At 39.0% G+C, this 23,169-nt stretch overlaps 2 protein-coding genes across 2 annotated transcripts in view; both read left to right on the top strand.

The window, feature by feature from the left end:
- The first annotated feature begins 3,164 nt into the window (after positions 1-3,164).
- Positions 3,165-9,904, top strand: cabcoco1 (ciliary associated calcium binding coiled-coil 1). The gene is made up of 6 exons (XM_076759184.1): positions 3,165-3,367; positions 4,209-4,378; positions 5,628-5,772; positions 7,302-7,374; positions 7,487-7,590; positions 8,204-9,904. Exons 1-5 carry the CDS (start codon positions 3,267-3,269, stop codon positions 7,565-7,567), a joined length of 570 nt encoding a protein of 189 aa, XP_076615299.1. The 5' UTR covers positions 3,165-3,266; the 3' UTR covers positions 7,568-7,590; positions 8,204-9,904.
- Positions 9,905-15,504: 5,600 nt separating this feature from the next.
- The window catches only part of LOC143338634 (AT-rich interactive domain-containing protein 5B-like), a 35,544-nt gene continuing 27,879 nt past the window's right edge, over positions 15,505-23,169 (top strand). Inside the window, exons 1-2 of the mRNA XM_076759178.1 lie at positions 15,505-15,576; positions 15,843-16,097. Of these exons, the coding sequence (XP_076615293.1) occupies positions 15,556-15,576; positions 15,843-16,097 (276 nt within the window). The 5' untranslated portion in view covers positions 15,505-15,555. The remainder of the gene's footprint in view (positions 15,577-15,842; positions 16,098-23,169) is intronic.

The raw sequence follows: 23,169 nt of genomic DNA on the forward strand, positions 1-23,169 counted from the left end.
ATGTGAGAGCTCTGAAGGAGTTCAGTGTTACAGAGGCGGAAAAAAAAGGAGCTAAGGCACGCCTTCAGCAATCTCCTGGACTCCTGTTTTTTCTGTTTACTGACAGTGTCGCTCATATCTTGGTGATATGCCAGTTGCCTGCAGAGACATGCAGTCTGACTTTGACTGAATTGCTGTGAACTGTACAGAAACAAGCCTGTAGTCTTGCAGTTGTACTAAATGCTTGCAAAATTAGCTGCAATCAGTAAACTACTTTTTTTTGTAAGGAATCAGTCTGGTGATCAGTCTGTCTCCATTTTTCAACAAATCCCAAACCTTTTTCCCCTGTGCCATACAGCTTCATCATTGTCCAGAAACTACTAAATTACATGAAGGAGCCACACTGTGGGGCTGGATGACATGTTCCCTCATTAACATGAACACACACAGTTTATTTTGACTCAGCCCCCCACACCCCATCCTGCTGTCAAAGACTCACCAGAGCACTGCATGTGGATTAATCTGCCACTGAAAACATTTCTTTTCACAAGCCTGAATCACCCTGAGGTGTGCACACAATCATGCACAGTTTTACAGAAATAACATTAAATTTGGTACAATTAGACAAACCACCATAACATTCTTAACAAGCCAGTTTAAAGTTGAAAGACATGAGCTTTTTTTATTTGGTTGTTTTAAAGATGGCATGTCTCTGCACTGTTGTTCAGCATGTGAGACTGCAGGCCTGTAGCATTATGGAGCTGATCAAGATAAAAGATTTGACTGTCAACATCCTTTGAATTTTTTTTTCATTTCCCCTCAAATAGCTTCACAATATAAAATCATCTTATTCCACACCACCTGACAGTATCTTATGTATTCTTTATCAGGATTGATTATGATTTGACTGGAATTTCCCCAAAACTCAGCCTGACATGTTTGGTGTCTTTGGAAGCTTCAGGATCTCTAGTAAAATATATAATAAAGTTATGTGAGTTTGCACAATGTTTGGCCACACAGCACAAGCTTGTAATCACTGGTCCCCACTGGCAGATCAGTGGCTTTTAAGAGAATGAAAAAGTTTTGGAAATCAATCATTGTTCATTATTACTTTATTACAATTCATGCACATGAAATTGTTGCATTTTGTGTATTGTGCAGGAACACATCTGGTGTTAAAATATTGTACTCAAGATGTTTTTTCCTTATCACTGAAGATCAGAATTAATCAGCTTCCAGGACTGAAAAATAGGAGCACATACATGTTTCCATCACATGTTAGTGACTTTATTCTCTACATCTGTAGGCTAATATGGAAGATGCAAAAATATCATCATACAAGCTACCCTGTCTCCTCAAAATTACTTTTGTGTATTTCATTGTTGGAGTGAAACATAATCACTGCGTCTGATATGTTCAAAGAGAACATTTTTGGCATCACAGCTGCTGTCGTTGCTGGATGTCGTCTCTGTGATGTCACCCATAGGTTTCTGAGGAGCCATTGTGAAGCTCAGTGACAGCAGCTCCGGCCATCATTATCTTGCGATAAAAGCATGGTTTATAAGCATGTTAAGTAAGGAAACACAGAAACTGAATTTTGGGAGAATGAACTGTAATGACAATGGCTTGTAGCACTGTATAGTATGCAAATGTGTCCTGTAATGGACTAAAATGTGAAATAGCTTCTAGGCCTACATTGTCTCTCTACAGTGTTAAAGCCAAAATGTTTGCCCCAAAAACAAAATTCACAGGAACCAGCTATCGTTCTCAACTTCAGTGACAAATCTTTTAAAACAGAAATGATGTGAGACAGTGATGAGTAAGTAATGTTGTCTGATATCTAAACAAAGGCAAGGCAAGGCAAATTTATTTGTATAGCACAATTCATACACCAGGCAATTCAAAGTGCTTTACAGAAGCATAAAAATACATTAAAATCATACATTTCAAAGAAAGAAAGAAAGAGATTAGAAGAGAATAGAAAAATAAAAATACAATACAATTAAAGGAAGCCAGTAAAAGACAATAATTTAGCATTTAAGACAATAATTTAGCATTTAAAATGATTACTTTAAGTAAAAGCTGTAGCAAATAATAATGTTTTCAACCCTGATTTAAATGAGCTGACAGTTGGTGCAGACCTCAGGTGTGCAGGGAGAATGTTCCACAGGTGAGGAGCATAATAACTGAAAGCTGCTTCACTTTGTTTGGTTCTCATTCTGGGAACACACAATAGACCTGTCCCTGATGACCTGAGAGGTCTGGATACTTCATATGGAGTTAATAAATCTACAATATATTTCGGTCCTAGACCATTTAATGCTTTGTAGACCAACAGTAAGATTTTGAAGTCAATTCTTTGACTCACAGGAAGCCAATGTAGTGATCTGAGGACTGGTGTAATATGGTCCATTTTTCTGGTGTTTGTAAGGACTCGTGCAGCAGCATTTTGAATCAGCTGTAGTTGCCTAATTGATTTTTTGTTTAGGCCAGTAAAGACTCCATTGCAATAGTCCAACCTACTGAAAATAAATGCATGAACCAGTTTTTCCACGTCTTCTTTGGACAGACATCCCTTTATTCTGGTTATATTTTTCAGGTGGTAGTAGACTGATTTGGTAATGAGCTTTAACTGGCTGTTAAAATTCAGGTCAGAATCAATAATTACACCAAGATTATACACCAAAGCAAACAGGTCTATAGTTTCAACTCTGATCAGCTGAAAAACACACAAAATGCAGATTTTTTTCATCATTAAACATGTTTTAAGGATGTACATTCAGCTCAAAATGTGAATGTTGAATTCATATCGATATCATCCCAAGCAGCTAACTGCAATGCAAATGATTATACCTTCTAAATAAAAGCATGCAAACAAACAAGTACCATTTGCAGTTTGGTGGGTTCCCACAAACCAACAAAAGTAACATCGTTAATATCAAACATGGAATGACCGTTCTAAAACAGATATTAGATGATTAATCATATGTTCACCTGCCTTAAAAACGTACATTGAATGACTTGAGAACACAAATAATTAGACTAATTATTAGAACGAATTGACTAAATACGAAATAGAACGGAAGTTCTCTAGTGAAAAGATGGTGTCTGTTTAAAAAAGAAAATAAAGTAACTTGACGCTTCCGCTAAGTCCAACAGTTTGATATGGATGTTGCCATGGCAACGACTCCAACGTCAACGTGTCCGGAGGAGCGACGCGTCGTGAAAAGAAAGAAGCGGCAGGGAAAGATATTGTACTGCTGATAAGTGATCGTTTTGTTTAGAGAATGCTTCATCAGAAAGATGACCGCGTCTTCCTCCAGTGGGCCGCGCTGCCGCAGCAGCAGATCCAGGACCTGCTCAAGAAACCTGCGGACGAACTTCAGTCGTAAGCGGACTGGGCCTTTATGTTGTGCTTATGAAAACCAGCTGAAGTCTCATGTCCGTCCTTTTCAGTAACTGTAATTAGAGGAGTGAATGCTTTATGATTTAACTGTTTCTGCCGTTAGTCCTTAATAACTGTATTGTATTGTCAGTTGTTCTTTATTGTTTTATGGGTGAAGATGAAAACCATTTTCCTCATTGTGGACCGTGTAGTTCTGCACTATTACAGGGACCCTGTCAGCATGGTTTACCTGGTTAAACAAGGGTACTTTTTACGAGGGTACTTTTTGAGATCTCTAGATTACACATAAGTTAACTGTCATGATTGTAGCCAAAAAGAATCTCTATTTTTTATTATTTGCATTTTGCCCTAGTTTATAAACTCTTGAAATATAATCTACTTTTTGAAATTTGATTTCCAAACTTCTCAATTGTGTTTTAAGTTCTTCTCTGCCAGGAATGACATTCTGAGGGAGTGATGCTGATGTCTTTCATTATTTCTGTTTTTGTTGTAGATAAGATAAGATAAGATAGGACTTTATTGATCCCACACCGGGAAATTTAGTCGTTACATCAAGCAAGTTACAAAAAGCAAGCACAGTGGCATAAAGAGGTCAAAAAGTGGCATAAAGAGGTTAAACCTAAAGGTATCAAATTTAAACATGCTGAGAACTACTGGAATCAGCTTCTAAAATACTCTGCCTTGGTTGCTAAAACCCACAAATAAACAAAACAAACAAACAAAAATGCTGATGGCCCAGATGTTTCAACAGCATTAAAGTGACTCTGTTTCAGTGTATAATTCCTTCCTCTGATTTATCCAGATCTGCTTTTATTGTCTGTAGGGAATTAAAGGAGATTCTGGCCTTCAGGAACCATCAGACCTGTATGAAGGAAGCTGCCCTGCTGGATTTCTATGTCTGTGGTTTCTGGTGGGCAAAAGAGGCCAACTTCACCCCCGTGCAGACCTCCTTCACCATGGCTGTACTGCACATGCTGCTGGGCAACATAAGAGGTGGGGAGGACACACAGAGACAGAGGGTAACAGGCAGACCGTAATTCACTCCTGTTACTTTCAGTTATCACACATTGCCAAACGGCACCTCTTATTTTCTTTCCAGAAGCTAGAACAAATCATCCATTTCTTTGTCTCCTCATGTCTTGACAATTGTAATGTACTGTATTCTTGGTTAAGCTAAAAGTCACAATTACTACTTGTTCTTAATGTTTAACAATTCTTCATTTTTTCAAATACTTATTATTGTAGTTTCCTGTAACTGTGAAGCACTTTGCAACCCTGGTTTTGGAAGATTGAGAATTTTACTTACTTGCTAGATACATTACAGACAGTAGTTACGCAGTCAGACAGGGAGGTTGAAAACGTATGTGTCTCCATGAATGCAACTATCTGGAATGTACTCAAAATAATCAGTTTCTCTTAGCCACTGCATCCCAGTTTTATGCTTCATCAGAATGGATGACATGAGGTTAAACTTTGAAGTACTACACCAGTGCTTTTGCATGCTTTCGCCCATTCACAACTGCTGTCTTTGACATTTCAGTGTCTTTTAACCAACCACTCCTGGCTGCCGTTGGTTTCCACTGATTTCTGTAGAGTAAAATCAAGTACGATACTTTTGATATTTGAGCTAGTGAAACCAAATGCAAGTCACAAAGAGGCGAGGAGACTGGAGTTTGAATAAAGATTAATTATTTGCAGGGGCAAAAGGGATAGGATGAGAGCTGGAGAGGAGCTGGGCAGGAGGGGTAACTGCAAACGTGGGGACTGGGCTGTCGAACAGGAGGAAAGCCTGGTCTGAGTTGAGCCGACAGTCCAGAGAGTGAGTAGCTGGAGTAGCTAGTAGCGGGGGTCCAGGGCTGAGAAGCAGGACTGACGAGACGCAGGACTGGAGACAGGGACTGAGCAGAGCAGACAGAACTATAGGGAGAAGAGAAAGGATTAGGCAGGGGAAAACAGGCAATGTGAGCTCTTTCAGGGCTGTTGAATGCAGGGAGAACGCATGAATTTGCAGCAGGATGTGAAGGTGTTCCCTTTTTTTCATATTTCAGTGAATGTCAGATGAGAAAGTATAAAAAATGTTGATTTACTGCCTTCACAAATGGGCACTTCATCTGTAAATTGTGTTGCCACAATGCAGAAGATGAGTAAACTAACATGACAGGTGAATGCATTATATAACTACGTACCCTGTCAAATGTATCAGAGTTGCAGCACTAACTTGTGCTTTATTGCCATATTCTAGACAAGCAGATGGTTTTAGTGGAGAACTTGATGGAGTTTGCTAAGGCCTTAGATGGTGCCTGTCAGTGCTCGACTTCAGGGGCAGACACCACTTCACTTCTAGACAGAGAAGAAGCCACTGCACTCATAAGTTACATCAGAAACAGGTATGAAAAGGGTCTTATATTCTCAGGTAAAACCTTCAACCCTCATCACAAAATATTTGTGAACAACTGAGCCTTTCCAGGATGCCCCTTTCATACCCAATCGTGATACTGTCACCTGTTACCAATGAACCTGTTTACCTGTGGAATGTTCCAAACAGGTGTTTTTGGAGCATTCCACAAATTTCCTAGCCTTTAGTTGCTCCTGTCCCAACTTGTTTGAAAAATGTTTGAAAAATGTTGCTGGAATCAAATTCAGCATCAGCCTATATTTACAAAAATCAATGAAGCTGATGAGGTAAAACATTATATTGTCTTTGTGCTGTTTTCAGTTGAGTGTATGTCAAAAAGGATTAGCAAGTCGTTGCATTCAGTTTGTCTGTTTAGCACAGTGTCCCAACTTTTTTGAATCAGGATTTTATACATTACATAATTTCTTTCAAACTCATTCAGTGTGACTCATTCAGAGATGCATACCTCCTGTAAATCCCAGCCAACATGTCCATGTGGGCCCAGCATGGGTCAGTGATAGGCTGGCTTAAAAATGTATCCATCCATTTGCTTTGTGCAAGCCCCATGTGGGTTATGGTAGTGTGACATACCATAGATTTTTGGATGACACAAACCAACGTTTAACCTACATGAGTAACAGCACATATCAAACATAATGTCCTTATGTTGCACATAAGGACCACATTTGTACCCCTTAATGGCCAAGTCATTATCCCACATAATGTAAGTGGTCACAGAAGGAGGTCCTGGTGATCACTGCTTGCATGGGCTCCACCTGTCACCCGCATTGACATTACTTGCAACACACAGGTGGCATATGGTACATGGAGCTGACAGACAGATCTTTATACCAGGCTAACTCTGACTGTGTGGGTGGTGGATATGATGATCGGCTGAAGTCTGAAGAACCTGGAATCACATGCTTAAAAACTTTTAGTAAAATACAGTAAGTGGGCAAGTGGGACAGTTTGGCTTCTTGGGCATTTACAAATCAGGATCAATTGAAGGGTAAAACCCAAATCACAATATAAAAAAAAAAGGTTATCAAAATGTTCTCAAAGTTGTGTGGTCTCTCTTTTCTGAATGCATCACCCTCCATATATCCTGTAATTCATTTGTTGAAAAAAATGTTAATGTTAACTTTTCTATTTTTACATGAAGCTAAAGATATGACTCAAGTCTCCACCTAATGGAATTACTCCTGTTGGAGACAAATGTAGACAAAGAGACAATATGTATTTCAGTACTGTACTTGAGTACAGTAAGTGCACTAACTTTCCACCACTGCAAACCCACAAGTTTACCCTCCTTCCATGTGGATTTTATTCCTGAATAGAATTTATCAGACTTTTGGATGACACATCACAATAATGTCCTGCGGAAGAAAAGAAATTACAGCCAGTATATATTTTGTGATTTTGTTGTATCATAGAAGATAGATGTGTAAAATAGCTCTGTGCTCTGTATTGAGTATTGTGTTTTAATAATTTAACAGACCTTGTCTATTCTGTTGGCTGCAGTCTGTTTCAGAAATACAGACTCTACGAGCTTCTCTTCACCACATCCAGAGAGGAGCTACTAACAGGCATGGAGGTGAGGCAGTTTGTGACTCTTTTTTTGTGTGTGTGTGTGTGTGTGTGTGTGTGTGTGTGTGTGTGTGTGTGTGTGTGTGTGTAAATTGTGTTTTAAACATGCTGTTTTCCAGAGGACCATTGAGGTGTTCAGCTGTCAGGATGCTCTCACTCCACTGGAAGAAGGCATTTCCACTCCGCTCTACTTCCAGTAAATGTCTCTGCAGAAAATGAACAGGTGATGCTAGATAGATGGTTGTCTGGATGGTCAGCATCAGTGTGAGCTGTGACTTGTGATTCCTTCACTGTCCACAGTAGGGCGTTGTCCATCCATAGAATCAAACTACATAAGCAATCCACTGTTCACACAGTCCACATTATTAGACTGCCTCACATGAATTAGATAACAAATACATTCATTTAATATTTATTATGATCTAGGTTAATATTTATACTTTGTCTGGATGGTATGGAACAGTGACACAAATGTTGCACATGGTAAGGTGTTCCCATCATTTTTTCCCTTCACAATAGCTGGATTTGCCTGCTTATAGAAAATAATTATAAAGCAAGCCTTTTCTGGATTATACACATGGCCTCATATAACATGTTGTTCATTATGACATAATGTTACATTATACATTGACTTCAGCTTCCCCTAACATATAGTCCTGGCCAACATTAGAGAACTCTGGAGCTCAAATGTAAGAGTCGTCACGACAGGCATGACCTGAAAATGATACTCAAAATGTTAAAGTAATAATTCAACATTGTAGGTAATACACTTATTCACTTACTCTCTGAGACTGAGACAGGAACATTGACATGAATCTCATATCTGCGTGTTACAGGGCTGGAGTCAAGATGTGGAAACAGCAAGACTGGTCCAAAGGTCGGGAATACAGCTCCGAGGCTGTTGGAAGTTGCATTAACATGTTATTAACATGTTGTATTTTACTTGTTTAATCTGTGCACAAACGGAATTGTAAAAACAACAATTTGTGGTTTTAGGGTGACGCTTAAAGACTATGAAACTGCTCCATATAAAGCACTGCACTTCATAATTAAATTCTCAATTCATCATAACTGGGATGTTACTTTTGACCAGTGCACAAACATACTGAAAACCTCACCACAGAGTCAGAGCACTTCAATAATGCAGGCGGGAATGCATGAATTTCAGATGGGATTTTAACATCTGTGAATAATGTATGACCTTATATTGCAAGCTTATATGTTTGCATTCCATATAGTGTCCCCACAGTGTACAGGCCTAACAATAGCTTGTGTCCGTATGTAGTCAGTTTTGCAGTGAAGTGAGATGTAAAGTGCAATGAATTACATGAGAAAATGAGAGTACAACTTCAAAACAGCCTAACTCACTAAATAAATCTCAATTTCTAAAGATGAAGAGAGATGGACCAACAGTGCACTTTCACTTGCTCTCATGGTGTTTTTACTGTGAAATACGTGATAAATAAAGAACTCCATTCCGTGCCCTGGGTGCTTTCAGCCCTCCATTCAGCAGGATATTCCAGAAACAGAGATCTGTTTTTAGCCTGTCACAGATTGCCTGTGCTCTTCCACTTTACTTTCTTGTAAGTGGTATTTCATACCCTCCATCTTCTCTCCCTCTCCTTTGCATCTGTGGTAATAATCATCACTACATGATTTATTTAAAGAGCTTTTATCAAGGCAATATCTCCAACTGCTACAAGAAAAGAAGGTTAAGATATGAAAAGCTCTCTGTCTGTGTGAGTGGGAAGGATATTTGAGTTTCCCGGGATTCTAACTTGTGGCTCCAGTCAGGCCTCAGAATGCTTTGAAAACTAAACTGGTGAGTGGAGCAGAGGGTGAAAATCATACGTGGGTTTGGAATGCTTTCATTTGGAAGTACACAGTCACACTTAGAAAATAAATTCAACTATGTTATGAGGGCATAAACATTGTCTTCTTGCAATCTTGGTCTGATATTTGTGTATGTGTGTGTCTCATTCTCAGGCTCAGTTCAGTGAGGAAGTACATCTTGACTGGAAAACCTCTGCTGTCAGTGCCTGCAAATTATTATCATCATTATTATTATAATTATTATTAAACTACTATTTTATTTTGATCCTTGATCTGCTCTACAAACTCGTTAATATGCAATATAAACCAGTTTTATCTGGAAAAAATATTATTGTGTTTTTGGTACAGTGCTGTACTATTTTCTCTTTAAACTCATTTGGTTGTGATATTGTTCACAGTTATAAATTTGTAGTTCATCTACCCTTCTGGACTTTATTCATCTGTCTGGCAACAATTCTGGAGAAAATATGAGATCAACAAAACATAATGTTTCTTCAGAAAGAACAGCTTTGTGACACCGGAAAGTATAATTAAAAACGTGGCGTCACATTAGAGCTGCAATCAAAACTCAGAAATCATAACTGGCTTGGTGGTGATCCTAGAGTTGCTCAAGTGAGCAGATTTTACATGTATGAAGCCCTATTTAAACTTGATAATGGTTTCCTGCTTTTTTGCTACTGAAATATATCAACTTTTGACTTTCATTGGAGGTGTTCATGTTCAGTGATTCTCAGTTTGTATGTATAATGGTTGTCAGATACAGTCTGCCCTCTTCTGGCCAACAATACACATTGTAGAAACCCTGAATGTCATCACAGAGCTCAGGACTTCCTGCCATGTATGGATTCCCAGTGCTGACACCTTATGTGTGAGTAAGTCAGTGGATGGGTAAATGCCATTAGGAAATTGGGAAATAAATGAACAAGTAGGAAAAAATGGCTTTATTATTTTGGCAAAATAAGCTGAACTCCAAGTCCAATCACTAGCGTTTTCTGTAGCTTTTAAGTGTGTCTTATTGGCCTTCATCAGCCACAGTTAAAACAGTTTATGGTCTTTCCACAATTTTAATTCATTTTTTTTACTGATTTCATGACCTCTTCAATGACCTCTCGTCCACATTGACATAAAGGAAAACTATTGTTTATTACAACTTCAGCTTTGTTTCCACAGCTCTTGCCATTGGTTGTATAGTTATAATAACATTACTCAACTAAGTTACTGCTCAGATTTTGGAACACAGCAACATTGGTAAATGTATGTCCACAGGGCAAATAATGAAAGTTTAGCACTGATGATCAGAATTATTTGGAAGTGAAAAGAAATTCAAATGGTACAGTTACGACCCAAACTGGTATAAACATCTGTCACAGTTAAACTTCTAAATAAAGTGGTAGATACAAGTCTTATGACATCAAGGGGAGGAGGAAGAGAGGTCACATCCATGAAAGAGGGAAAGAGTGATAACATTCACTAATCAAAAGATCTAGCTGAAAACTCTGTAAAAGGCCAGTAAGTGGACCTTGAGCTAAAATTATTTTGTTTCATGTTTTGAACTTTTCCTTCATCAAATGGTTTCATTTACAGAGGTAATATACAGTTTTACATGCATATGCTAGGCATGGTTTTTAAGCTAATGGGAGGAGTTGAGGCAGGGTTTACTTGGTGAATGTAAATAAACTAATTCCAACATTAAAACCATTAAAGATAAAAAAAAAAAAAGAAAAGAAAAGAAACTTCCACCTCAATTATCTCTGGATGAGTTTATCAAGTTCCTTCCTCTGTCACATGGCTGGACTTCCTCTTTTCAGCTGATGCAATAGTTTTATCTTTGGAATGACCTGGTCCTGAACACTTCAAAGACAAAGCAAGAACAACTGAAAACTGAAGTAGCACAAAACTGTAAGAAAAATGAGTGTCTGAATTGTGCCAAAGCCAGACTTTGACTGTCTTGAGGCCTATATAACAGTACTTGATTTTTCAGCTGGAAGTCCTGGAAGACTCACTGACCTCTGCTCTTACAATGACATCAGTGTTACTCAGCAGCTTTGGTGGAAACACGATCCCAGTCAAACAGAGATTTACTGCTTTTAATCAGTGTAGAATATAACCACTGAGCTCATGAAGCAGATGTCTAATTACGTCCCTCTAAAAAAAAAAAAAAAATCAGCACTGCTTAACTGAGATCACTCTCCTAAGGTTCTGTGGATTTCTGCGGGATGGATGAGTTTGGATGTAACCTGGCACTTGTTTGATATGCTGTACTGACCCATTGTGGTTTCATGACTGGAGTTTCATGATCTGACACCAGATAACAGACATACCTCATATGTACATATTGTAGGTGGGTGCAAAGTTTCCTGACCGTAGGTACTTCTCCCTGTCCTAATTTAGCAATGTGGGAATGAAACTGGAGCTGTGACACATGTATCTAATTTAGAAAAAGGTATCTGTGATACATTTGCATCTCTTTTAATAATACAGTGACCAATAAAAAGCTAATTATCCAAAGGCGGGAAATAGAAGGTTACCAATGTAAGCATTGGAATCAAATACACTTTAGAGGAAAATAGCCAACTTACTAGGTTTCTTCTGGGCTTTCAGCCACATCTTGTGACCTTCATCAGTGGATGGAATTTACTCTGCCATGGAGATATTTCACGTCATTCCATGACCTCACTATGGAACTTCATCTGCTGATGAAGGCCACAACATGTGGCTTAAGGTTGGGAACAAATCTGGTAAGTAGACCTTGAGCTAAAAAAATGTTGAATGGACTCAGTTTGTACATACTTCATTATTTGAACGTACAGTATGAAAATTTTAGTTGCATCGCAAAATGTATTTATTCTCAACAATGTTAAAGTTCATATAAAGATCCTGCGTAGTGCAATAGTCTAACTACATAAACCAAATTATGCATTTCATATTTATAAGACTGCTGATGAAGAATTTTCTTCCAGCCATAGCAGTCCTTAACACTGTACTTAGCCAAAAGATATCACATAACAAGGCACACTGACAGTTGAACTAACCTTTAATACACACACACACACACACACACACACACACACACACACACACACATATATAGTGGCCATATTTTTCCTCAGCTCTTGTTTAATTTGTTAGCAGTTGGAGCAAATGACAATACAGAAACCACTGAAGTGATCTTGCTGTAATAACAATACTACAAACATAATCTCTCCCTCAGGGTGCATTCACAGACACACCCACTCTCAGTTCCAGTCTAATGTGTCCAGATGTTGTTGATGGTGGTGCATGCCTGCCTGCCTCTCCTGGCCCCCATACATTCCTGCTTCACCATGTAATCTAAAACCCTGTTTTCACTGCAGAATTACCACCACAGTCCCCACCTTCCACCCCTCCCAAAGAAAAAGCCTGCCAAAGACTCTCAGCAACTGCTCCTCCAGGACTGGATTTAATATTTTTTCCCCCATTTTCTCATGTTAATATGAGTCACAAGCTTCATTTCAGCTACTCTATTTCAACTCCTCTCAGGCGTTATTGTTTCTTACATAATGAGGGAGAGATTGTATGGCTCTCTGTATTCATCATTCATCTCTCTCACCATAACATCACTCTGCAGTGACTGCAGTAATTTATCTTTCTGCACCTTTAAGTGCTATAATGCAGTAATGCTGAGGTGATATATGGGTGAGGGTGGGAGGTGGTAGTGGACAATTGTGGCATGAAAACTGTGACAAAGGTCAGACTTTATGAACATACCAGTCTGTGCTGCCAATATCACAATGAATATAGATTGTTTCCTGAGCAGAGTAGACATACTAATGCCTTTTGAGGTGTTCATAGAGTCATACGTTGTTACTGCGATTTGGCCAAGGGAAACAGCAGATCACATGTTGGACCCCAACCAATCAGAGCATGTTTCATGATTTGTATGATGTACAGTGACTTTACCGTACTCAGATCCTTTACTTAAGTAGAAGTATTAATACTACAATGTAAAAATCCTCTGTTACAAGCAAAAGTGCAAAAGCATTATCAGCAAAATGTACTTAAAGTATCAAAGTAAACGTCCTCGCTCTGCAGTAAATTGTCCCTGTGACTGATGATGATTCTCTCTGACATCATTTTATTGTTAATTCTTATGCATCAATATTAGAGCAGCATTGTGCTGTTGCAGGTGTTTCAGGTACAGCTACTTTGAACTACTTTACATACAGTTAGCCTGTGAACCAGCGGTTCAGGCCCCTCCAAAGAACTAAAAGATTCATCTGGGGTTGGAAGATGAGTAGTAAGCAATGTCAGTGAAAAGAAGACAAAACAAAGTTTTTTATTTTGAATTGTTTTTAACTTCTGTCTCATCTCATTTGTAAAATTTTAAATGATGTAAATAATGTTTTGAGGAGAAATGTCTCTTTGGTGGAACTCATAAACTATACGCTGATTTTATTTTATTTTTTTTGTAAGAGGTCACAAGTCAAGTAACTATAGATGTCAGATAAATGTAGCAGTAAAAAGTAAAATATTTCCCTTTGTGGTGGTGCAGATGTAAAAAGTGACATAAAATTAAAAGTTCCCCAGCGTTTTACTTAAGTGCAGTACCTGAGTAAATCTTCTACTTTCCTCCACGACCAACAACTAATGTTTCTGTATGTAATCAGGGTTTTATGGGTGAAAATGAAGCATGAACCCGTGGTGGTCACCAGGCGGTGAAGGTGGTCTCTGTCTTTTTTTTCCCTATAAGTAAGAAGAGTGTGGACATTGAGACATTACAGCCACAGGTGCAACTGATTTGTTAGACTAATACTCACCAGTTGACCAGTGGCCCCTGTGCTCTTATGAGTCAACATCACTGAACATGTTGTAGAAGTTGTCAAACTTGATGAAAGGGAGCATAGACATTCTGACACAATGTTTGGGCACGAGGCATCCTAAGACATCTCAGATGCTGCACCAGTTTTCCTCCACTATGACACACATTATTATTTCTGACACCCCAGAACTACAAAAACAAAACTTTGCCTATGAGAAACCATAATTTTCTCTTGATCCCAAGGAGACAACATTTGCACAGTATTTATATCAAAATGATCTATGTATCTAAAATTCCAGAAAAATATGAAGCAAGAGGCCAGTGGCTGGAGATCTACGTAGGAGGCTAGCAACAGCGGAGCCAAACAGGAGGCTGGAAACAGAGCTGCAGTACAGAAGGATAGCGGCTGGAGACTAGCATGAGACCCGATGGAGCCAGGGAAACAAGGAGCAGTTGTCAGCTGGGCAACCAACTGGGAAGCAGGAACAGATGTTGGCTGGGTCACTGACTAGGGACCAGGACAGGGAGTTGGTTGGCCTGCTGACTCAGGAGCAGGAAAGACATCAAAATCAGAGTGAGGAACAGGAGGGATTTTGGTCGATTCAGAGGCAGATTGAATTGAACATCTCTGTCAAGTTGCATGGTGGCCTCACATTTCTGGAGAATGTGCTGTGTGGTGCAGTCCTGAATATAGAACCAGAGGAGAGCTGGAGAGAGGGATGAAGAGAAGAAGATAAGATGAGAGGATGAAAGAGAGAGCAGAGCAAACGCCCCTGCTGGTCACCCAAGATTACTGTGTGTGAATCAAACAACAATTTGTTAGCAGCCCCTGCTACTATGGAAAAAAGAAAAAAGAAAAACAGCAATGTAATGCAACACTATAAGACATTATCGAAAAATTAAGTCTGCCTGTATGTTAAACGTATCCATTCCATTCATACTTCAATTTTTAAAAAATATGTTTTGAACATTTTTGCTCGTTTGCACGTTCTCTCTCTCTCTCTCTCTCTCTCTCTCTCTCTCTCTCTCTCTCTCTCTCACACACACACACACACACACACACACACACACAGAGTTGTCCTTGTTACAGGTCCTATCAAATCCATAGACTAATAATAATATAAATGGCGACATTAAACTCTTAAAGTGAAAGCAATAAAAACATAAACTCTAGATATTCGTAGAAAACCTCATTCTAACACATGCTTGAGAGCAGTTTGTGCTCATTCCACGTTTTGGTATTTTTTTAGGGATTCACAGTAGATCATCAGAAGAGGCTGTGGTGCTCACTGCGATGTTGTCTACTTCTAAAATGATTTCACCGGATGGAAATTCCGAACCAAAATGAGTCTGTGTAAACATATCGTCCAGGGAAATTGTTGGCTCGTTTTTGTACATTTTACTGGCAGCGTGTGTGAGCTCTTCCCTCTTGATATTGACGACAAGCTGCTTCCTCTCTGCACTCACTCTGCAGCCTTCCAGGACCGACTTGCAGCCCATTCAAGACGACAAGTTTGGAAAAACATGTTGGGAGTTTAATCAGTCTGCAGAGACGAGATGGAGTCCGCCCCAGTCACGGTACGCTATTATTATTATTATTATTATTATTATTATTATTATTATTATTATTATTATTATTATTATCACATTGCTATTTTATTTGGATCAGTTATCTCCACTACGGACTTGTTCATAGGCGACAATGCAGTATTATGGGGGAATATTAATGAATAATTTGTGACGATGCTCATAAAGTGAAATGTTGGGATTCATTTTATGCTCTTCGTGTTAACCGTGACTTTCGGTCTCTTTCTCCCCTCACTCATTCTTCCATTTGTCCGCAGTGGGTAGGCTCACCATGCGGTTTCCACGGACCGTATATTTTCTACAGGGCTTTTCGATTCCAGCTGCACCGTCAGGAACGGCTGCTGGCGCTGGGGGACTTCTTCTTCGTACGCTGTCAGCCCGGAGAGCCGCTGTGTGTCGCCGAGCTGCAGCTACTCTGGGAGGAAAGGACCAGTCACCAACTCCTGTCCAGCTCTAAACTTTATTTTCTACCAGAGGACACCCCGCAGGGGCGGAGTGCCAGTCACGGTGAGGTAATTAAACCAACACACATACCCTGCTGCGTCCTGTTCAGTTGTCGTGTATCTGTCATCATTTACGTGTTTGTCCCAGTGACCCTCTAGCTGGGCGTCTATCCCAGCACTGTATGCCACCATGACACCAGTGTTTTCAGTTTTCATTCAAGTTCTCCATGTTTGTGAGCGCAGTAGCACCTCCGAACCCCTGTGAAGCTCTGAGGCTGCCCAGCTCAGCACCCATTCATTTAGTTATGTTAACGTATTTGGTGTTCAGCTTGGCGGATAATCATTCCCTAAAAATGCATGAATTTTCAACGGAGTTTGGTCGGTCTGTCTGTCTTAGTACCGGCAAAGCCTTAAAATTTCCGACTTTTGAACTGAGTTTGGTCTGTTTATAAACTTCCCCACGTAAAACAAATATGGACTAGCTTAATATGTGTTCAGGCCATGTTTGTGTCGCATTTCAACACTGGAGAAACTTGACGTTCTTTGCATTCCTGTTCTGGCGCTGAAAAGATCAATATGGAAGCCTTTGCTGGACATTTATTTCGGTTGATAAGTTCTTTAAACTATAGGACCAAGGACTTTGTAGAGCTCTCTGTGCCCAGATTCCTCCATCAGAACCACACCCGTAATGGAAATTATGAACTAGCCACCAACCAAACTCTGTGAAATGTTCATGCTAATTAAAGACATCACAGCATTTCATGTTTTATCATATAATTGCAGTGTTGAGTTCAATATTCAATTCAATATTCATTTTCCGAAATGTTGTTTCAAAGTTTTCTTTACTCTGAGATACAGTATGTAATTGAGGTGGAGAATACGAAATCCTGTTTGTCTGGCCCTGAAGTGAGGTGAGAAGTGTGGTGTAGAGTATGACTGCTCTTAGAGGAAACTGACTCACGAATTTTAGATTTTGTATTTAGCTATGATTCACATCACATGTAGCAATCTGTTCCTCTTTCTGCATGCTGTGACACAATGGGCTGATAAGATAAGATAAGATGCATGCTTCCCTTTAATCAAACCAATGATACCAAGGAACAAACTGATGTGAGGAGGAATTGAACAATTTATTGTGTGGTCCCCTAAAGTACTCACTAATTTGATATAATAATATAATGAAATGATTTTAAGTACATTGATAGTAGTTTTTGTTGCATACACATGCAATCTGATGCCTGGTTACACTGATGTAGATGATTGTGTCTGTTCATGTTTTACTGGCATAGTTCAAAGAGTGCAGAGATGACTCTTCACTGTAAATGTGATGCCCTCTTTATTTTTTAGTGTGGAGTATGTGTGTGTTCATGTGTGGTGTGTCTGTGGTAGGATACACTAAGAGTAAGTGACAGCTGAAATGGGCAGGTTAGAGCTTGAAAACGTGTTTGGGGTTTAAGACATGATATGAGCTGACAAGTTAAGTCATCACATTTCAGCTGAAATAAGTGCTCTGCCAGACAAAAGGAAGATAATATACCTCTCCAATTTTCTGTTTCTTATTTCAAGATTGTATTTAGAGCAAAGGTCATTATATTTAACTAGTGACACATTTGCATAGTTATTTTTTGAAGATCAGTATTTGATGATATTGTTTGTTATCAAGATGTATTTTGCATTGTAGCATCAAGGTCTGTAGTAAATTAGAAATGTGCTGGCCCTTCGCTGCTCTCTGTCGTTATGAATTGATTAATGATGGTTGTGCCTTAAAGGGAGCCATTGGCATTTCTGAAGGTTACTGTGTCACAATGCTGCAGTCTCCAGATTAATTTAATTTTACAGCATCAGTGACTGAATAAGCCTCCCTGTGCTATTAATATTAATATTGATATTAAGGCAGTATTATGCAGTACTCAGCAAGGTAATTGGGGATGTTGTATTTGGAGTGCATTGGCTGTAATCTCTGTGTAGTGGTTTTGGGCTGCAGCACTGCTTTACAAGGCAGGCTACAGCTGTAAGCAGAGAGACTGAAGCTGCTTTAAACGTGTGGAGTCTCATAGATTTTGTGGTTACTGTGACCTGAAAACCTTTATATATTTGCAGTCATGCTTCAGACAGATGTGTATTTTCATTGCTTAATTTGCCAGTTATTTCCTCAATTAAAGATGGTTTGGGCCATAAAGCATCAGAAAAATCACATCATAATTTCATTCAGCTAATTTTAGTGTAATCAGATGTTTTGTCTGAATATACTGTGTTTTGGTTTTGCAGTGTCAGCCAGTTTACTATAAAGTAAGACAAGCAGCAAATGATCACCTTTGAGAAACTGGAATCATTAAATGTTTGGCATTTTTTGCTTAACAAATGACTTAAATGAGAAATCATTTGACATAAATCTTGATAAAGGTAGTTTATCTTGTACCAAGCATAATTACAAATTTCAGTTCAAGTCAATTATGGTAATAATGACAAACTGCTGGTGTTGGATAAGTGTGTTGTTCACATCTGTCAGTATTTGAAAGTGCTTGAAAACCCTAATGACACCGTTGACAGCTCTGCACACACTGCATTCTGTTTGAGCTAACATTTCAATCTGGAGAGATTGAAGCATATAATGACCTTCACTGATGTTAACAACAGGGAATGATTTTGGTGATTAGACCCCTTTGATGAGATACATCTTCAATAAGCATGGGCCTATGAAGATAGGAGATAGGTAGAGACCCCCAGAGTTAAGAGACAGGTGGTGGTGGAGTAAAGCTCACTGATAGAAGGTGGAACCTTTTATTTTAAACACCTGGATCATCCTGAGGGTGATGATTGGGAGGTGATGGGTTGTGCAATCCTAGGCCTGAAGTGAACGGAGGCAGAAAGACCAAATATGGTGATGTCAGAAATGTATTAAAGGAATTATGAGTGGGAAAGTGGAAACAAAAAATAGCAGAAATTTCAAATAAAAGTGACTGAACTTTCACCTGAGCTTCAGTATCCTCACAGATGGACAGGACAGACTGCTTCAAAGCCCCAAAGTCCTGAGGGCCCATTTCAGAGCTTCTGCAGTAGTAAGCTTAGAACGGCATTCCATCAACACCATTTGCTAGCATCTGTCTTTTACACTTGACAACTATGAGGTACCTCCTAGTTACCTGTCTGAAACTGACATGAGGCAATCACCCAAATCATCTATCTAGTGCAAGACTGACCACTATATTAATATTTTTGAACAGTAAGAAGACACAAGCCATCTTTGGCCAAGCATTAATAGTACAGACACCAGTGTTGCACATTCTGATTAGGTCAGATACAAGGACCTGAATGTTATTTTCTCTCATTGTTTGGCCAGCTCCCATAATTAATAGAGATTTCCCAGCCCAATCCCAAGGATCAGTGTCAGGGCTGATCCTTGCATAATTTAATGGATCATATCAGCCAAAATAAATCTGATCAATGCAGATTCTGTCTTTGTCCTTTTGCTGCTCCCCTTTAAAACAGCCCGTTTGTTTTGTGAGGGAGAACTTCCAGTCTCTAACACTACTGTTCAACTGCAAGAGGACTGCGTGTTTATGCTTATGTTCCCACTACTCCATCAGTTTATAGTGCATTTGCCTGTTCAGATCTTTAACCATTCAAATCATGTATAGTACATAGTGATTCTTAGAATTGTCATCCATGAACTGTGAGTACAGTAGTTCATCAGTAGTTCATGAGAAAGTAGCAAACATGAAATGGTGGCCCACTGGCCCCAGAAGTGACCACAGACCTGAGTCAGCTCCTTTGTGATGCAGTCTCAACATAGATTGGACAGATTCAGTTTCATAAAGGGAGGATTTATTGCAGGGATTTTCTGTTGGATTGCTTTACTTTGTACTGGGCTTTCTGTTTTCCTGGTCACTTAGTGTATTGTAACATTAATTATTTGTTCCACTCATAATGTCTCCTGCATGCTATCAAGGACAGTGAAGGTTTCACAAAATGAAATGATAATACCCATGGAATGCAACCCAGACATGTTAAATGTCATAAGTAGTCACACTGACAGTCACACAGTTATGTTGCAGAGGAGGCAAGAGGTCTTGGGTGGCAAAATTTGGGTGAACAAAATCTTCAACAAGCATGTCTTCAATTCACAAGACACCCGTAGTTAACTGTTGTCCTGTGTGGTTGTGAATCCATTGTGTCGCAATCAGAACCAAAGCAATAAAAATCTTAACAATACTCAAGGCTTCCTGTTTTGCTGTAATTCATTTTGACTTAATCATGCACAGTGGCATTTCTTCTGCAGAAGAACATTGTTACAGCGCTATGGATACAGCATGTGTACTGACTTTGTCTCATGTCGTCACTTGCATAACAAAGCACTGACATGTTCATCCAGTAACACTGTGAATTTCTTGGAAACCTCTACTCTGCACATTATTGTGTAATGAACTAATCTGTGTCATCTTGTTTCTGCTCTTGGTTATTGTAATTATATGAGTCAGCCCATATTGCAAAGAAAACAACTCCCCCTTTCTCCACATTGTTTTTACTTTCCTCCTCTGGCAGAAGCAGATGATCAGATTACCCCCACACTATTTGCACTATTTCTGTGATATGGAGCCAGTTTAAGATTTTTGAAAGCAAACACATTTTCCCTGACATAGGACACCAAAAAATGAAGTGATAATTTGAGATAATTTGTCCTCCACCAGATATTAAACTGCCCAGTTCACTGTAAATCTGCCATTTGCCTTGTGGAGCTCTGTGCTGGCAGACATTGTTTGAAGTTTTGTGTGTTGTTGTGGTACATTATGGGCATTTCCACATTGGGCTCTGTCTCAGTATCCACATTTCAAACTCTTGTTTTTTTTTTTTTTTACCACTTGAGAGATGTCCCCATAAATGTTTTTGCTTAAATCTTGAGTTCAGTCTGATACTTACATCAACAAAAAGACCATATATAGGAAATGGTTATATGTTTAGTTTTGGTGGAAAAGGATATGTTCTTTAAACCTCCTCAACAAAATTTACAGCACATACAGAGGAGGATGGAGTGGTGGAGGGAGCACATGGTGCTGGCATGAGCTTAGAGGCTGAGGAACGACCCTGTTGTTCAAATATGCCTTAACTAATTCAGGCTCACATGCTATTATCTGTGAATTTTCATCCAGCTAATTTGGTTCTTTGAGCGTAGTTTGAATATTTGTTTGTGAATCCTTGTGGAAGTTCTTTTGAGTAACAGTCTCTCTTATTTTAACATAAAGGCCCCTGGCGTAAACCCCTCCTCCAAACACTTGTCCAATCATAGCTTTGTAACTGTAACTAGGCCCTGGTGGGTCAAGCTTTGAATTTCTATACATGTAAGTGCAGTAATATGCATGAGGATATACATCAAATGCAGATTTAAAGAGAAATACTGTGAAAAACCATTGCAATATGTATCTTTATCTTGTAAGGTTGTAGTGGACACAAACTAATGGAATACTACAAATATACCATATGTATATATGTTAGTTTCTTAAACTTTCATCATCATTTCATCATCAACATTCATCAAATGTTTAGAATCACCTATTTTGTTGATATTTTTCTTCTTTCCTTAAATAATGAATATCTTAGCTCTGGTAAAAACTGAAAAAAAACGATCATTTTTAAAAATCTGAAAATGCTGGTTATGTGTTGGCGTGTAAACAGGGTTAAACAGTGTTTTAGGTTCCAAAATGTCACAACATGCGACTGAAAATACTTCACGTCATGTGAGCGACCTATGTTTACACTTACGCCCAAAGGTTTGGCATAGTTATGATGTGCTCAATGGCGTATTTATCCGGGTTTATGTAAACAACAACATTTTTGAAAATGTTGTGTGCACGATGTTATTTTTGAAAATGGAGGGGCTAAAATATCAGTTTTCCAAAATACTCTGCTATGTGTAAATGTAGCCTACCATCGATTTCTAAAGAGGACTTTCAACAACCTAAAAGCATTAAACACCTTTTAAAATGGAGAATAGTTCTTTTACCCAAGTGACTATTGAAATGAAGCTTTCGTGAAAGGCAATTCCTTTTGAACTGTAATATATTGTGTGTCAGTGTTAATATGTGTAAGCTGTCGTCCATATTGAAATGCCTGTGACAAAATTTTACCTTGATTTATGCATTCTAATTCTGGGGAGGAAAACATCAGTTAATTGCTTGCATACTGAATGCAGTTTGCTTCATTGATCACATGCAGACATAAAATACATGGCTTTTCCCCAAAACTTGCAGTTAATCTTTCAAAGTTGAATTGTGAAATAACAGATAAATTAGGAAGGACAGAGCTGATCTCAAATTTATAAAAATGGGTATGATGTCATATCACCAATGTTTGCCTTTGGCTGGTGGAAAATCAGCACCATATGGCTGATCTGAATATCATTGTGACTGGATGTCAAACTGTGTCAGATGCAGTAAGATGAGAAGCCTGATAGTGTCAGAGCAGCAGAGACACAACACACTCTGCATGCTGGAGTCTACATGTGCATTTGTCAGCTGTGTGAATGATCCACAGGGCTTGAGGGACAGCTGATGAACAACGATGGGCCTTTCTCTACTTTACCTTCTGTTTTATTGGTTTATATTGTAGAGCCCCTGTTGTTATTTGAAGAAATTTAATAGTTTAATGATTTTACCAAAGAGATGTTCCTGTCTTTCATAATATGTGTGACAAAAAGGGTGAAGGGTTAGTTGTCTCACTCTGTTATTTCTACCTCAGGCACATGTTGGTGTCAGGACATTCAGCTTTTCAGAAACTAAGTGACAGCCTTGTTTGTAGTTTGCTGATCATGCATCTTAAGGTTATGCAATATGTTGGAAGTGGTTTCAGAAGCTGAAGGTTCAGATTTTCTAGCCCCATACAGGAAAATGTATAGCTTACTAGTAAGACTCAGTTGTCATTTGATTCATTCAGCCTGACAGCATGTTCATGTCGGCATGTTGGAGAGGGGTCATTTTAAGTTTATGTGATACAGTAGTGGTTGCTTGGAGCACAATTTTTCTGAAGACATATGTTGATGTAAGAGTTTTTATTCCTGTGGTGAGTTTTCTATCTATCTGTGTGTGCACCCTGTGTTGTGCCAAACACAGGGTGCACACACAGGTCGCACAACCTCTCTGTGTGTTTG

This window comes from Chaetodon auriga, chromosome 20, assembly GCF_051107435.1.
Source record: "Chaetodon auriga isolate fChaAug3 chromosome 20, fChaAug3.hap1, whole genome shotgun sequence".
NCBI classification, from domain to species: Eukaryota; Metazoa; Chordata; class Actinopteri; order Chaetodontiformes; family Chaetodontidae; genus Chaetodon; species Chaetodon auriga.

Excerpts from the sequence above, each read along its gene's own strand:
- cabcoco1 (XM_076759184.1), top strand. The coding sequence starts at position 3,267 with ATGCTTCATCAGAAAGATGACCGCGTCTTCCTCCAGTGGGCCGCGCTG. Across the intron at positions 5,773-7,301 it reads ATAAGTTACATCAGAAACAG|TCTGTTTCAGAAATACAGAC; the intron begins GTATGAAAAGGG and ends TGTTGGCTGCAG. Across the intron at positions 7,375-7,486 it reads AGCTACTAACAGGCATGGAG|AGGACCATTGAGGTGTTCAG; the intron begins GTGAGGCAGTTT and ends GCTGTTTTCCAG.